The 15858-nt window shown below is 51.8% G+C and overlaps 1 protein-coding gene across 5 annotated transcripts in view; it reads right to left on the bottom strand.

The window, feature by feature from the left end:
• Sfxn5 (sideroflexin 5) overlaps nt 1–15858 on the bottom strand; it is a 129020-nt gene that overhangs the window by 16317 nt on the left and 96845 nt on the right. For 3 of the 5 annotated variants that reach the window (XM_052721356.1, XM_052721358.1, XM_052721359.1), the window contains 3 exons: nt 9870–9985; nt 7639–7724; nt 1579–1696 (listed from right to left, as the gene is read on the bottom strand). In XM_052721356.1, the coding sequence (XP_052577316.1) occupies nt 1579–1696; nt 7639–7724; nt 9870–9985 (320 nt within the window). The remainder of the gene's footprint in view (nt 1–1578; nt 1697–7638; nt 7725–9869; nt 9986–15858) is intronic. The other 2 variants (XM_052721361.1, XM_052721360.1) reach the window with 2 other exon arrangements.

The raw sequence follows: 15858 nt of genomic DNA, 5'->3' as shown, positions 1-15858 counted from the left end.
ATCACCTGTCCTCTCCACTTACAGCTGCACCTGCCATCTGCCCACCCTCTCCAGAGCTACCGGGAGCAGGGCTCACCCCTGCCAAGGCTGGTCCCTTGGTCTACGCTCCAGTCCTTTTCTCTCTTCTTGGACTTTACTCTTTCCCGGAAGTCCACTATTCTCTCCTGGTGTTTCCATTTTGCATGCATACGAGTTTTCCTCCCTCCCATTTTCAAAAAAACAAAAGCTCTAGAGCTCTGCTGCGGCCCCACCCCCACCCCCACCCCCTAAGCTGCACACTCTACCACTGGGGACAAGGTTTGCCTTTACAGTCTAAGGACAAGGGGTATTCTCTAACCTCAAGGAATTTGAACATCCCAATCTCCGTGAGCCTGGCACTGTCCTTGCCTGGTAGCTTCCATCCTGTTCCTGTGGCATGAGACACTGTCCTAGATTGTAGACCTGGAGCCAGCTCCCCACAGGGCACCTCTGCTCACAGGGTCCACAGGGTCCTCCCACCCACAGGTCTAACTGACTCAACTCTCTGTCCTCCCTCAACCCTCCCCTCTCCCCATCTCCATCTTGTGACAACATGACTACATCTGCCTTCTGGTTTCAGAACCAGAGAGCCAGGCACACATCCTGCAGGCTCCCTTCCCCTCCCACCACATGTAGCTCTCGAAGATCCCGAGGAAGCGGCTGCCCCACTCTCACAATGGCCCCACTTCTCAATGCCCACTGCCAGCAGCCTGGTCCAAGCCGCCATCATCTCTCACTGGACGCCCGCCACAGCTTCCTGATGGTTCCTTCTCCAGAGCTCCAACTCAGCTGCATGAAGCAGCCATGGAGACCATCCGTTCCCGATCAAGAGTCCTCTGTGCAGCCCTTTGGATGCCATCGCCCCTCGGCTTCAGCCTGCAGGTTCTCAGCACCCCCCGGGGCCACCCGGGGCCATCGGGCTTTACCTGGCTCACCTCATCTCTCCCCACTATTGCTCACAGGGCAGACTTCATTCGGGTATCAAATGTCATCTTACCTCAGAACCTTCATACCAACTTATCCCTCGCTTGTGTGTCCCCAAAGCCCCTGCTCAGTGGGCCAACTCCAACCCAGCTTCCAGGCCCCAGGAAGCACCACTTCCCTTCAGGCTCTGTTTGCTCTGCTGCCTCTTTTCTCCCACCCTAACCTTCCCCAAACTTTGTTTGCTATTCCACAGCATCCTGTGTTGCTGCTTGATCTTTGAAAGGTCAGCCTGGGCCAGTCTCATTCCTCATTTTTCCTTATGCATTATTATTATTGTTGTTGTTGTTGTTGTTGTTGCTGTTATAATTTAAGAAAGAATCTCACTCTGTAGCTTAGGCTGGTCTCCAACCGACTTTGTAGCTCAAGCTGGCCTCAGACTCACAGCAGTCCTCCTGCCTCATTTCCTCCACCCCACGAAGCCATCGCCTAAGATGCTGGAATTACAGACATGAGCCATCACACCTGGCTTCCTTCATGGTTCTCACCACAGAGCCTGGCTCAGTACTGGCAGTCAGCATGGGTTAGGTCTTTGTCAATAAATGACTCCTCCCTGCCCTTCCCATTAAGCCCACTGACCTCTGACATCTGCGGGAAAAGGCTGATGGCCAGTGGCAGGGCCAGGCCGAAGGCTGCCAGGCACACGAGGCTCTGCACAGGGAGGAGCAGCCGCGGGCGTGCCTGCAAGAGAGCCGTCCTGTGGAGAGAAAGAGGGCCATGTGAGGTGCACAGCCTGGCCTGGAAAGCCAGGAGCTGCCAAGCTGGGTCCCATGCTACCTCAGGGCCAAGGCAGCAGATCGTGCAGCCCAGGGCATTTTAGCTAAGTAGAAGAATGGGCACTATCTTCCACTAGTAACTACTGCTTTCTCCACACCCAGCTATGAAGGACATTGCTGGACCCAGCAAGGAATCCTCAGCTACTTAAATCATAAGCAAGTTCTTACAGTGGGACACCCATCTACAGTTGTCTAGCCCTGTTCATGGAGGTAGGAGTGGGGCAGGAGAGACTGTCATCCCTGGCTCCTGAAGAGACATGTGAGATGGTCGTTAGATGCATTCAGCAGAGGAAAACCCCAGTATATGCCATGCAGGGAGAAGACACAGAATGTACTCGTGTACATACACACATGCACATACACAAATACATGCATGCACATGATCAGGGAGAGGCAGTCCTATCATGCATGAGAACTGAAGACATCCCATTGACTACCACTTCCATCCAAGAGCCATGGGGAGGGCAGGCGTGGCCAAGGGACTGGCCCTGGACTCTTGTGGCTGCTCTTAGTATCCCGAGCTGCTCCTGGCTCCTGACTTCAGGACCCTTTGAACAGCTACACCCCCAAACATGATGCAGTTGTCACCCACTCCCTATGGCAGGATTTGGGGGGCATGATTCCTGAGCAGGAGAGAAGTGTGAAAAACCCCTCTTCAGGGTGCTGAGTTTGAATGAGTTCTTGCGACAGAGTGGGGGCCCACCCTAGCTGATAAGCACCTACTCACCACACTTACCAGAAACCAAGATCTATGGCATTCCACCCATGGAGACCTGGCAATTCCAGCAGGAAGAATACCTGGATTGTCTGCTAGAGATATTAGGTGGGCACTAAACCTGGTCTCAGTAGCCACAGCAGCCTCAAATGACCAGCCCGAGTGACAGATGACAACAGGAGCTCTTTCCTCTCCCCCACTGCAGCAGGTCTGGCCCCAATCACAGAGGAGAGGCCCTTGCTGTACACTGTCTAGATCTTAAGTGTCTCCAAACTGCCACTCATTAGAGCTTTGCCCTCTAGCTCACTGTGCTGGGAGATGGCTGGGGTGGGGTGGGGGGGGTGGTCTTCAGTTCACTGAGGTGGGGCGCCCTTCAAGAGCATGAGGGATTTCCAGCCCTTCCCCTACTACCTTTTCAATCTATAAAGGGCAGAGGTTGTTCTGCTACCTATTTATCCCATGTTGGCCTGCAGCCCCAGGGCTAAAGCTGGATGACAGGCTGAATTGTCTGAAAGTGAGAACCAAAATAAAAGCCTTTAATTCCAGCACTCGGGAGGCAGAGGCAACAGATCTCTGTGAGTTCCAGGCCAGCCTGGTCTACACAGCAAGTTCCAGGACAGCTAGGGCTGTCACACAGAGGAACCCTGTCTCAAAAAATCAAATCAAATCAAAATAAAAATAATAAACATTTTCTAAGTTATCTCAGACATTTATTCAAATAAAGGAAAACTGACTAATCCATCCCTCTGGGTCAGGGTCCTAGTCTTGGGGACAGGTAACCCCCCTATTACCCTTCCCTTCTGGGGCAAACTCAAGAACATGCGGCCCCCAGCAGAGAACACAGTTGAGAGGGGCCGTTCTCAGACCTCTGGTGTATACTGGAATGGTCTAGTTAACAGTGTGAATTCCCAAGGGCTCCTGATTCCCGGGGACCCTCCTTCAGCTGGCATTAGACCCAGGAACTGGCATTCAAGAATCTACAGATCACACTTGGGAGAGGCGGCTGCCTTTCCATGTTCTCACTCAGGTGTTACCAAGACCCAACTGCTTATCAGTTCTAAGCAAATCCAAAGGTCAGCCAGCTCAGCAGCAGGTAAGTGTGCATCATTTTTGCTGGTACTGCTGCTGCCTGCACAGAGGATGTGAATCCTGACAGGTGCATTGTTCTCTTACGTTTCCTGGCTGGCCCAGACCCCATGCTCTGTGTGGATGTTGGATTGTTGCTAGGTTCAGTTACTGGGGGTTGGGGTATGGGGTCCCCCAAGGAATAAGAGGAGTAAGACAAAGGTGCTAAAATCAAGCTCAATCCCAAGGGAGCAGCACCCCATTATCCCCCCCAGTCTCTGTTAGCCCCAGGCCTCACAGGCTTCCTCTGGAGTCACACAGGGGTTGGAATGAGGCCAAGACCAGCCCTGTGAAGCGTGTTCCTCTGATCAGCCTCTCATGCCTGGGACTCTGGACTGTCTTCCTGGTTCTGCAGCAGTTCTCAGAGGGTGTAGGGTTCGAGGCAAAGCCCTGAGGATCACCTAGAGCCCAGAATGGTGACTTCCTGGAAGTAACGTTGGACAAACTCCCATCCATGGAGATTGTGACCTTGGCTTCTCTGAAGGGAGGCTGGCTGAAGTCCCTTGTGGGCAAGTGGGTCCAGGGAACCCCAGGGTTGCAACCTTTGAGAAGCCTGGAGAGTCTGGTCCAGAGCCCCCAAGAGAAAACACAGCAGGATGGGGGGAGGGGAGAAGAGGGAAATGGCAGGCAGGGATTGGAAAGGCAGCTGGGGGAGTTAAAATATGCAGATGGAGAGATGTGCGAATGCTCGGAAAAAGGAAAGACCCGGATCACAGGCAGTGAAGGAGCTGGGGGAGCGGACTAAGGGATCTACCATGGGTGGGGCCAGGACCTCCATCCAGCTTCCACCCACCCAGATGCACTTTTCCAGTGTATTCTGAGCCAGGGTCCCAGGGCTTGGGGAGCAAACGATAGCCTTTCTGTCCCTACATGGACACCTGTCAATGCGATGATGTGTTACATCTGTGGGCCTCCCCAGCCCTGGCTCTGAACCCAGCTTACTGCAGGGAAGGTGTGGAATATGAGGCTTGAGTGTGGGCAAGGGGAGCAGAGAAGGTGTTTCCAGCGTAGGTGGAGGTCCCTCTACTTCGCACTTCAGACTTCTTCGGATCTCAGGGGCAAGGACAATGGTGCCCACAGAGTTTCTTTCCACCTCTGTCTAATCCTAGCTGGAGGCCCAGGCTCCAGAGCTCAGTGCTCCTGCCAGAGAGGATAGACTGAGGCCAGAGGCAAACGAGGCAGGTCCCACCCCGGCTGCCACACAACAGCTGGTCGCCCCCCCCCACCCACCATTGCGGTGCATTCCTTCAGCACTTGCAGAGCAGCCCTACTTTGCGCTCCATTAATTTGCAAGTCTGCTTTGTAAGTGTGCTTTTGTCTTTCCTCCCTGGCTGTCCAGACTTCCCCACCCAACCTGGCTACAGAGGGTGGGGGTGCCCACCTCCCACCTGCCCTGAAATCTCGCACCAAAGAACTCTGGAGAGTACAGCTGCCCACCTCACAGGAAAAAAGGTGCTGGATGGTGCCAAATGCCAAGCCTGGGAGAGCAAGACAACAGTGCCCCCGCATTCTATGTGGGAAACTGAGGCTGGAAAAGCATACTTCCCTATTAGACGTCTCAGCTGGCTCTGCTCAGTGTCCTGCGTCACCTGCCATCCAGGCTCGTGGTTCTATAGTGGGTGTAAGATTGACAAGCCTTTGCGTGTACAAACTGGGTCTTATCCATCTCAATATTCCTGAGGGAACTGGGACTGAACTCCTCATCAAAATCATCCCAGGAACCCCCAGAAAAGATCAACTATTAGTAAGCTGCATGGAGCCCCAGACTACTGACCTCTCATTACCCTACCCTGGAGCTTCCTTGGAGCCTGGGATGAGGCAGGCCATGCAGCACTCCTGACACTTGGTTGGGAGGGTTCACAGCCAAAATAATCCCCATACCACTTCCCATAACTCCTAAAACCAATTTAAGCTGACAAAGCGACGCCATGCCAAGCCTCCTTCAACTCTACACACTCAGTTCCTATGCAAACTGGGAAAGCATCACAGATCCTGTTCCTCTCCAGCAAATTCGTGTCAAAGGACAAGCCTCTGGCTGGCCCGGCTGAACTGGCTTTCCAGTTTCCACTCCTGTGTAGTTCTCGGGTACCTGTGAACTATGCTGAGGGTGCTGGGTACTCAGACAGGGAGGAGGGTCGGAGCTTCGGACTGCCTGCCACAGATTAGCCTAGCTTATCCCAGCCAGCCAAGTTCTCCCAGGCCATAAAACCAGAGCCAAGGGCTTCTGGATTCCTCAGCTGCTTTGTGACACCAGTCTGGGCCGATGAGACTCGGTTCACCCCCAGCAGCTTTTTGTGGGTCTTAGTTTGCAGCCAATCCTCGGCTTTGCTGGCTCCGGCTGTCCTCTGACACCTGTGTGTAAGAAAACGTCTCCACCTCATCTGCCAGGTGAGGGCTCTGTCCCACTAGACTTGCACAAGTGACAGGTGACTAACAGTATCAGTGAGCACCCTCCATGCTTCCCCACCGCAGGCCTCAGCACCGAAGAAAACCTCACCCTCTTCACCTGCCCCTGGTCTACCTATCTGTACTTTCAGTCACTGGTATTTGGGGACAGCCTCAGTTCAGGAGAGGGCTGGACACAATGCAGGGACACAAAGGACCACCCCCAATTCACTCTGTCCATATTTAGTCATTCGTTGGGAGTTTCCTCACTAGGTTGACTTCCTTTTTTTCTTCCCTTCCCTTCCATTCATTTCCTTCTTTCTTAATGTATTTTTAAAACAAGGTTTTTAGCCCAGGCTGGAACTCACTATGTAGTCCATGCTACCTTCAAGCTCATGGCAATCCTCCTGCTTCAGCCTTCTGAGTTCTAAACCACCATCCCAGTTCCAGATGAACAATTTTTAACCTCAATGCTCAGATACAGAGGTTCTACCCATTTCTGGGATTGGAAGGTCTATCTGATGGGCACACAGGACCCTGGTCGGTTTGCCCCAATGGGCATGCTTTCCTTCAAGCATGCTGGATCCTAGAGAATCTTCACAAGGCAGGTGTCCAAGAGAGAGGGACATGCATGTACCAGCCACGCTCTGTGCCTCTAGTGTCCCTCCACCCAGGGCCCTTCCCTGCCCCTCCCCAGGCCTGCTAGGCCTCCATATACATTTGGACCAAGGTTCTTCCCTCCTTCCCTGTTCAGCCTCTTCCCAGCTGCACCCTAGTCTTTACTATCCTATTACAGATTCACCAATAAGTAGAAGCCTTTTATTATTATCATTGTGCTGTTCCCTATATTATGTGGACAGTGACATGACAAATAGTTGGCCTTTGATCTTCCTCTGAAGGAGCTTTATTATAATTAATTTATTGTTTTTTGTTTTTGTTTTTGTTTTAAAGACAGGTGGCCTGGGACTCATTATGTAGACCAGGCAGGCTTTGAACTCAACAGAGATCTGTCTGCCTCTGCCTCCTAAGTTAAGATCTGTCTGCCTCTGCCTCCTAAGCTTGGGTTAAAGGCACGTGTCACTGCTTCCAGCCTATTTTTTTGTTTTTTGTTTGTTCGTTCAGTTTTTTTGGAGATAAGATCTAACAATGTAGTCCAGGCTAGCCAGAATTCATCATGTACCGCATGTTATCTCAAACTCATGGCAAGCTTGCCTCATCTTCTGGATGAGGAGAATGCGAGCCACAGTCAGACTATTATTCTAGTTGTAAGCAGAGGCTCCGTGAGGTTGAAAATCTAGGCTTCCTATCTCACACTGTCTTCATTAACAGAGCATGTGCACATGCATACACACTCACAGGGTCAGACTGATTGATTCCCACCCAAACTGCCAGCTCTCCTGCCCCCTCCACCAAGGCAGAACCATGCTTCTCCACAGACAGCCTGGTAGCACTGGGCACCAGCCAGTTCACATAGGAAAAGTCATGAGTTTCAACACCACTGTCCTGTACAATAGAGGACAGGGTGGGTGCTTTCTATCCTAGAAACACACTGGGTAGGCTGCCATGGCTCCCCTACCTTTGCCTCAGGTCCCATGGGCCACTCCCAGGCACCCCCTCTGTCCCCGCAGCCTGACTTACTTCTCCAGCATGGACATGACGATCGGGGGAAGCACCAGGATGGGCATAGGCAGGACCACACGTGTCAGTGCTGTCTCCAGCAGGGCCTGAGGACGGGGACAGGCTGGGGTGAGAGGGGGGCTTGGGGCTGGGACAGCCACCAGGGAAGCAAATCCCACCCAGAGTCTGAGGTGTGCACACTGCTGTTCAGCACATCTGGCAGTCCGGGCTTGCTCACAGCAGTGTACACAGAGCTGGATCCCAGACACGAGACAATACTGCCTCCCCTCACCCACATGTGTTTGAGAAGAGCAGACTCTCTGCATGGGGGAAGGGCAGCAGAGGACAGCCTCCCCAGCCTGGGATGCGCAGGGATCAGGGGTTGGGAGAACAGTACGCAGAGGACCTGAGATGCTGTCAAACCTGAGCCAGAACAAATCACTGGGGCCTGCAAAACCAGGGGGGCTCCCAAGCTAAATGAAGCTGGGGGTTACTTTTTAAAACTGCATCCCTTAAAGACAAAGATCTATAAGATCTTTTGTCTTCTGGCTCTAACGAAGTCTTTTATTTTTTCTTTCTATAGCTCAGGCTGGCCTTGAACTATGCAACTGAGGATTCTTGACCTTGAATTCTCTTGCCTTCACCTCCTGAGTACTGAGATTACATGCATGAGCCACCACCCCTGGATTTATGTGGTGCTGGGGATCAAACCCAGGGCTTTGTGTGTGCTAGGTAAGGACTCCACCAACGGAGCTACATTCCCCAAGCCTGATGAGCCTTAGTGAGAAAGGGTGAGCTTTGTTAGGGGCACAAGCTTTGGTTGAGCATGCTCAGGATCTAATGGATCTGCTCCAGGGTTTGCTTGGAACTCCGCAGGATCCTGGGAGGCATAGCCTGAGGCCTAGCTAAGTGGCAATTTTGAGTTTGGACAGCCACTTTAGAGTCCCTTTGACTCATGGTTCCTGTTCTTAGAGGAATGTCCAGGAATGGCTCACAGCTCACAGATCTCCAAGTCTCTCCAAGGAGATGTCTTTCAAGCAAGGCTGGAAGAAGCCTGGATCTGCAGAGGAGCTGGGTGACCTACCTGGATGCCTTTAGGAAGGGCTGTCACCTCTGCTCTCCTCATAGGACATTCTGAAAGGATGGGGTTGGGATAGTGTAGGAACCTGAGGGTAGATTCCCTCTGATGATGGGCTGGGGGCTGAAGTTTCTCCCAGAAACATCGTTCTTTTATAGTGATCCTCAGGAAGGGCCAGGAGAGGTCTTTCTAGGCCCCAGAACAGCTGTGGGAAGGATGTGAAGGCCTAGAGCCAGGGCAGGGAACAAAGAGTATAGGGCTGGCATGGCAACCAGCCCTGGCCCCTTGCAGGGTCTAGATGGGCCCTGACTTCCCCTGAGATGGATGAAGAGGGAAGAGAAGATCAGAGGGTTTTCCACAAGGTCTCGTGCACTGGGGTAACAGTCTCCATGTGAGAACTGCTGAGCCAGAGAGACTGGGATATCTGTGATGTTCTATCCCCTCATGGTTGATCCCTTGTTTCATTGCCACCATGCACAGCCTGGAACCCAGGACAGTAGGAAAAGCCACCAACTACCATCAAAGGAAGCCTGAGAAAGCACAGGCCATGTGTACTGGTGTGCGCGCGTGCGTGTGCGTGCGTGTGTGTGTGTGTGTGTGTGTGTGTGTGTGTGTGTGTGTGTGTGTGTAAAACACAAGAACTACAGTGGGCAGGACTAATGAAGAGGACTTTATAAGGAACCATGTGCAGGGACCACAACATCTTCCACAGCCTGACACCCTAGCACTCACAGCGCTGCCTGCCGCTCCCCAGCAAGGTAGCAGCCACATACCACTGCCTGCAGCTTCCCATTCACAAGCCATGGGGATGTGAAGGCCTAGGGCATGGAGAAAAAGCCCTGGGGAGGCTCCTCTGCCCTCTCCAATTAACACCTCCTCATAGGAGCTGTGCCCTAGGGGCTGGGATAAAAAATGGGGACATTTCACAGTAGAGACGGGAGCAGGGATGTTGGAGAGCACTGAGGGGACTATTCAGGTGATCAAGCATGACTGAGAATAGACTTTGAGGCCCAGGGCTCACACAGATGGGAGATGGGGACTAGAGTGAGGAGGAGGAGGAGATATCTAGAGAACCAAGCCTAGGTTCTGTGACCAGAAGATCCCAAGGAATGCACAGGCTACGTATGAGAACACCAATCCATTCCTGGCAGGGCTTAGCCCCTGGGAAACCCACATGTCTGGCTGCGATCTTTGAGGAGCCCACGAGGTTGCCATCAGCATCCAGGACATCAATCCCTTCCTCTAGCTCCCCATACCGCATCAGGACCACGTTGCAGATATTGGCACTGGCTGGAGAGAGAGAGGAATACAGAGAGGCGTAGTGAGGCATGGATGGCTTCCTACCTGGCTCCAACCTCCAGCCAGGGCTCCCACCCCCCAAGATTTCCGTGAAAGCAGAAAGGCGGAGTACTCTGTTGTGCTTTTAGCCTGATGAAAGATGCCAAGACCCTTGGAGACCCGGGAAGCACAGACCAAAAGTAACAGGTGGAAATGGTGACGGCTTTGTGAGCTGCCACCTATAGAGGGCGCTGTTCACCTCTCTTCTGGGCTGGTCCCCAGGCAGGGAAGCAGATGTGCACCTAGAAGGCTCTCTGTCCATAAGATGTGTCCCTCTGGGGCCTGATGTTCCAGCAACTCAGTCCCTTGGGTCATAATATGCTTTTAAATGCCACTCCCCATATTTAATCCCTCATGTCTCACTAGAGCACACCAAGAGCTTTCCATCCATAACAGCAGGGGACAGAGCAGACCGCTGTAGTCACCCAGCATCGCCCCCTCATCAGAGGAACAGAACACAAGCTCAGAGAGCAATGGTGACTTAACTGAGGTCACACAGCAAAGGGGAACAGAGTGGAAAGGCTGAGGTGCCTGAACTCCAGGTACCTAGAGATGGGGGTCGGGGGAGCAAGCAGTCTTTCAGTGGTTTGAGCTGCTTCCTTTAGTCATACTTCTACCTTGTCTCAACTGAGCTCCTGTGGGCCTATGGCTGAGAGGAGCTTCCTGGAGCCTTAGATAAGCAGTAGATGAAGATGTTTGGTATGGCTGCCCTGCTCCCCTTAACTGGGACTCACAGGCCAGGCCCAGGCTCATGGTGGTGTACGGATATAGATCTGCCCTGAAGTCCTCCAGCCCTGCTTCATGATGGAAATGGGGAGACTTGGGGGCGGTAGGTGGGTGGTGGGAAATGTGGGGGGGTGACAAATGCAGAGCCTGCCTGCTCCACTCCTCCCCCCCAAAGCGCCTTGCTGTGTTTAAAGTTTTAATTTTTGCTAATTAATGTCAATTAATTTTGTATAATGAGTGTTTAATTTTGGGGAGTGTGTGAGCCTGGGAGCGACTGCAGTTCTGGGCTGTGAACACTGATTAGCATCAACACCTGCTGCTTCCCCCTCTCCAGTGGGGGGGCACCCGGGTTTGGGGAGCTGGAGGGTGGTGGGGCTCAGTGGGCAAGTGGAGTGGGAGGGAGCCCACAGATGCTCCTGGGACCTGAGCCAATGGCTGGGGAGCCCAGAGTGCAGGGTGCTCACAGCTGGGGAACAGGGTTCTGCAGGTGAGGGCTGGTGTGGGACCCGGGGCTCTCTGAGCTTCATTCTCCTACTGCAAAAAAGTAGGGAGGTGGGACAAGCCGAGGCGAAGACCAGGAGGCTCTGCAGTCTTCGGAGCGGGAGAGCAGGAGAGCGAACAAGCTCTGAAATGTATTTCGAGCACATATGCTATCTTTGAGCGGCTCCACGGTTGCCACACGATCCTCATCAACGCTCACCGTGGCAGACCTTCTGTGGCAAGGACTCAAGCCTCATGGCTCCTGTTCCCACAACAGACACATTCACCTGTCTAAACAGTGACTTCCAATCAGGGGCAAAGTGGGGAGAGATTTTTTTATTATCGTGGTTTGGGGGTTGGGGTGGGGGTGTTATTGGCGCATGGCTGGTAGAGACCATTGATGCTTTGAGACACAGCTTCTGTGGAATGACACTACGATGCACAGAGCATTCCTACAACAAGGTATTACCTGGCCCCAAATGTCAATCATGCACTGACAGAGAAACTCACACCCTGGTTTGTTTGGAGATAGGGTCTCCCTGTGTAGCCCAGGCCATTCTCAAGCTGGCAATTCTCCTGCCTCAGCCTCTCAAGTGCAGTTCCACAATGTCTGAGAACACCTTAACCATATCCGAAGAGAATTAGGAAGGTGAATCTGAGGTAAAGACTTGGGACAGCAAGGAAGGTCACGGAAGATGGGCATGGTGCCTGAATTTGGGAACATCCAGGCTTGGAGTTCGTTCCCGGTTTTGTTTCTCTCTCTGCTCGGTCCCAAAGGTGAGCTCCTGAAAGAACCAGAATGCCCAGGACCCAAATAGGCCTCTTATGGTGGCCTTGGGAAGCTGCTGCCGGCCTCGGTTGGTGACACGCCCTCTAGTGGCCACAGGGATACTCTGCAACCCCTTTGGCCCTGGGTTGTCAGACCCTGAGTTCTCAGAAGACATGAGAACATCACTGAGTGGGGAAGTGGGGTTTTCTGCCCCAGAGGATGGACTCTTACCCTCAAGGATGCCTTTCACCGGTCCCAGCACCACTGTTCCTGTCCTCAAGCAGACAGTGAGCACTGTCCCCCCTGCTGGGCATTCCCAGTACTGCACTTAGGGGCTCCAGAGGATCTCTGGACACAGGCAACACGCACACTGAACACCTGCCTCTGCACTCACCAGGGAGGCAGGAAGTAGGAAGCAGCTCAAATGGCTGCAGCCCCTGTTGTGTGTGTTCATACAGTGTAGGAGGGCTGATGAGAGAGGGGAGGCAGGCACTGGAGGCGGCAGTGGGCCAGCCCCAGGAGCAGGGGTGGCAACTCACTTTCTCGCCAGTTTCCAAATGTGGGTGTAAGGACAGCAGGACAGAGAAGAACGTTAGTTCAAACACAGAACTCAAATGAGACTAAACAAACAAACAAACAAATAAAGAGTATGACCAGGAGTGGTGATGTGGACCTGATGCTAACACTCCAGAGGGAAGCAGAGGCAGGAGGATTGTAAATTCAAAGTCAGCCTCAGCTACAAATCGAGTTCCAAGCCAGCCTGGGCGATAGGAGGTCCTGTTTCAACCCTCCACCCCAAATCACAAAAGAAAGTGAAGCTCAGCCTCTTTCTGTCCCCTCAGCAAGCCTCTCCAGGACACCACTGGGGAACAATGGTCCTGTCATCTAAGCTGCCTGGATGGGAAAAAGAGTCATGTGTCCAGTGTCAAAGTCAAAGCAGCCACCAACCCCAACCAGGAACAGCACTCTCTGGGGTGACTGGCTCTGCAGGCGGCATGTGTCTCACAGTCTTTTCTGCTGACCTTGCAGTGATTGTCTAGTTACAGCCCGCTCTTGTAGTAATCATTCCCAGCAGTAAGCAAGGACACACAGCCCCTGCAGGGTCTGCACTTTTACCACCTCATCTGGACTGTTTGATTCTGCTCTTCCTCCCCCCAGACCTTCCCAGAGCTCTCCTATCCCGAGAGAGAGAGAGAGAGAGAGAGAGAGAGAGAGAGAGAGAGAGAGAGAGAGAGAGAATATGATGTATGGCTTTCCCTTTTGACACACCAACAGATCTACTATCGACAATATCAGCAGGTTAATTAAGCAGTCTATTAGCGATAATGTTATAAAAACTGGCACATTTTCAACTCAGATCGACACCATTCAAGACTCATGCATGACTGACATTGGAGCAGCAATGCTGGGAGCTATCCTGAGTGGGGGAGGGCAAACACGCGCTCCTGACGGCCACAGATGTTCTTGCACGGAGGACCCACTGCCGTGTAAAACCATGCAGATGGGGAAGAGCTGATGAAGCAGCATGCAGAGTAAAGGGACAGCGTGAGAAACAGCGAGAGCCGTGGAAACGTGTGAAGGACGCTCTCAGGAGCCCACCTCTGAACCCGCCCGGGACAGACAAGAGGTCAGTGGGGCTCGGGCAAGCAGCACACACCTGTGCGAGGAACTGACCTTTGGGAAGGCACCAACCCACCCAGGAGGAGGATTTCCAGACACATGCAGGAAGAGTCATAGGCCACGGACTTGGGGAAGATGCGATCCCATGACTCCTCAACTCTGATATGCATTTTCCACCTCTTAATATCCTAAGAATTGTGATGTGTTGGGCTGGGAAGATGGTGCAATTGGTAATATCCTTGCTGTGCAAGTACAAGGGCCTGAGTTCAAGCCCCAGAACCCAGGGAAAAAGCTAGGTATGGTGGTGGGACATGCCTGAAATCCCAGTGCTGAGGAGGCGGAGACAGGAAGATGCCCTAGGAAGGCTGGCTGGCCAGCCTCACTCACCTAATAGGCAAATACTACGTGTCAGTGAGAGACTCTGACTCAAAATATAAAGTATGAGCTTGTGAGGTGGCTCAGTGGGTAAAGGAACTTGCCACCAAAGCTGACAACCTGAATTTAGTCCCTGGAGCCTTTGTGGTAGAAAGAGCCAACTCCTACAAGTTCCCCTCTGACCTCCACACAGGTGCTGTGCTACAAGAGTGTACAACATGAATGCACACACACACACACAAGTGCATACACATATACACACACAATCATAATGACTGTCAGGGTGCAGGGGAATACCTGCCACCCAACACAACAGACAGGGCCCACGTGAATTTAACCACGGGTAGGAAGATCGTTTCATTCAGCTGTCACCTCAGCCGACCACAGCCATCCACACAGAACTTGCGCTCAAACTTAGATTCCTAATTGTTGCCTGAAACATCTTTTTTAAAACTTGCACTATAATGGTGCACGGACACGAAAAGTTATTGTACATGCAGAAGATCGTCTGCCAGATACCAGGCAATGCAATTAAAGGCAGTAGAAATTGCCAAACCATAGATAGCTACCCTAAAGAAATGCTTGCCCATATGCACAAAGAGACATTTACAAGGATGTTAATTATAGCGCTGTTTGTAAGGAGCAAATAATTAGAAACAAGCTAAATGTCCACCATTAGGGAACTCACACTGGACTCCCTCCAAAACAAATCACAACACGAAGAACGCTATTGAGAGCAGACAGGTGACTGTGTCAAGCCCTGTCATTGACAGAGCCAAGTGCATGTGTACATAAATGTACAGGTAATGTTTTGGAAGGCACCTGTCTCCCAGAGTGCCCATGGAGGAAAGAATGCAATTTGAGACTTAGGAAGCCTGTTTCCAGAGATTTCTATATTTTCTTCACTAAATGTTTCTATATTATTTAAATTTTACAATGGAATGCAATCATGGTTTATTTACCTAAAAAGCCATCTTTGAAATATAGAAATCTCAAGTCGGGCAGTGGTGGCGCATGCCTTTAATCCCAGCACTTGGGAGGCAGAGGCAGGTGGATCTCTGTGAGTTTGAGGCCAGCCTGGTCTACAGAGCGAGCTCCAGGGCAGCCAGAGCTGTTATACAGAGAAACCCTGTCTAAAAAAAAAGAAAGAAAGAAAAAAGAAAAAGAAAGAAAAAAATATAAAAGTTTCCAGGTGTAGTGGTGTATGCTTTAATCCTAGCACTTGGGAGGCAGAGGCAGAGGCAGAGGCAGAGGCAGAGGCAGGAGGACCTCTATGAGCTTCAGGCCAACCTGGTCTCTGTAACCAGTTCTGGGCCAGCCAGGGCTACATAGTGAAACCTTATCACACAAAGACAAACAGGAAAATTTTTTAATTAAAATTTTTTTAATTAAAAAAGGAAATATGGAAGTTAAGATCTATTTTTCCCCCATATTATGAGTGAGAAGCTGGGGAAATATACTGATTAAATATGATAAACACATATGGAGCCATGGAGGGTGAAGGTGACTGACTCCCAAGGAGCTAGTCCACCCTCAAAAATTAACCCAGAGACTTCCCTTGCCAATGATTAGAAAGAGACCTATGACCCAAACCTTATCTAGGGAGGAATGTCTTTGGGGGTGCTATGAAGGATCTGCTCCCATCTGAGGGTAACAGACAAGAGTCAGAACCCCTTGGTCTCTGGGCACAGTCAGGCTTTGTTGTGATGCCTAGAGGTGCTGCTGTGGCCACCTTGATGATGAGAGGTCTAGTCTGCAGAGAAAGCCCACTGGACAGCTGCAGAGATGACGTGAAGGACAGCAGGACTTGGGTGTCACATCTGAGACTCTGCAAAGTGGTAAGCTCTTGATTATT

The sequence above is a fragment of the Peromyscus californicus genome, unplaced genomic scaffold, assembly GCF_007827085.1.
Source record: "Peromyscus californicus insignis strain IS unplaced genomic scaffold, ASM782708v3 Scaffold_6__1_contigs__length_162567912, whole genome shotgun sequence".
Taxonomy (NCBI): Eukaryota; Metazoa; Chordata; class Mammalia; order Rodentia; family Cricetidae; genus Peromyscus; species Peromyscus californicus.
This window is presented reverse-complemented; position numbering and strand designations above follow the sequence as displayed.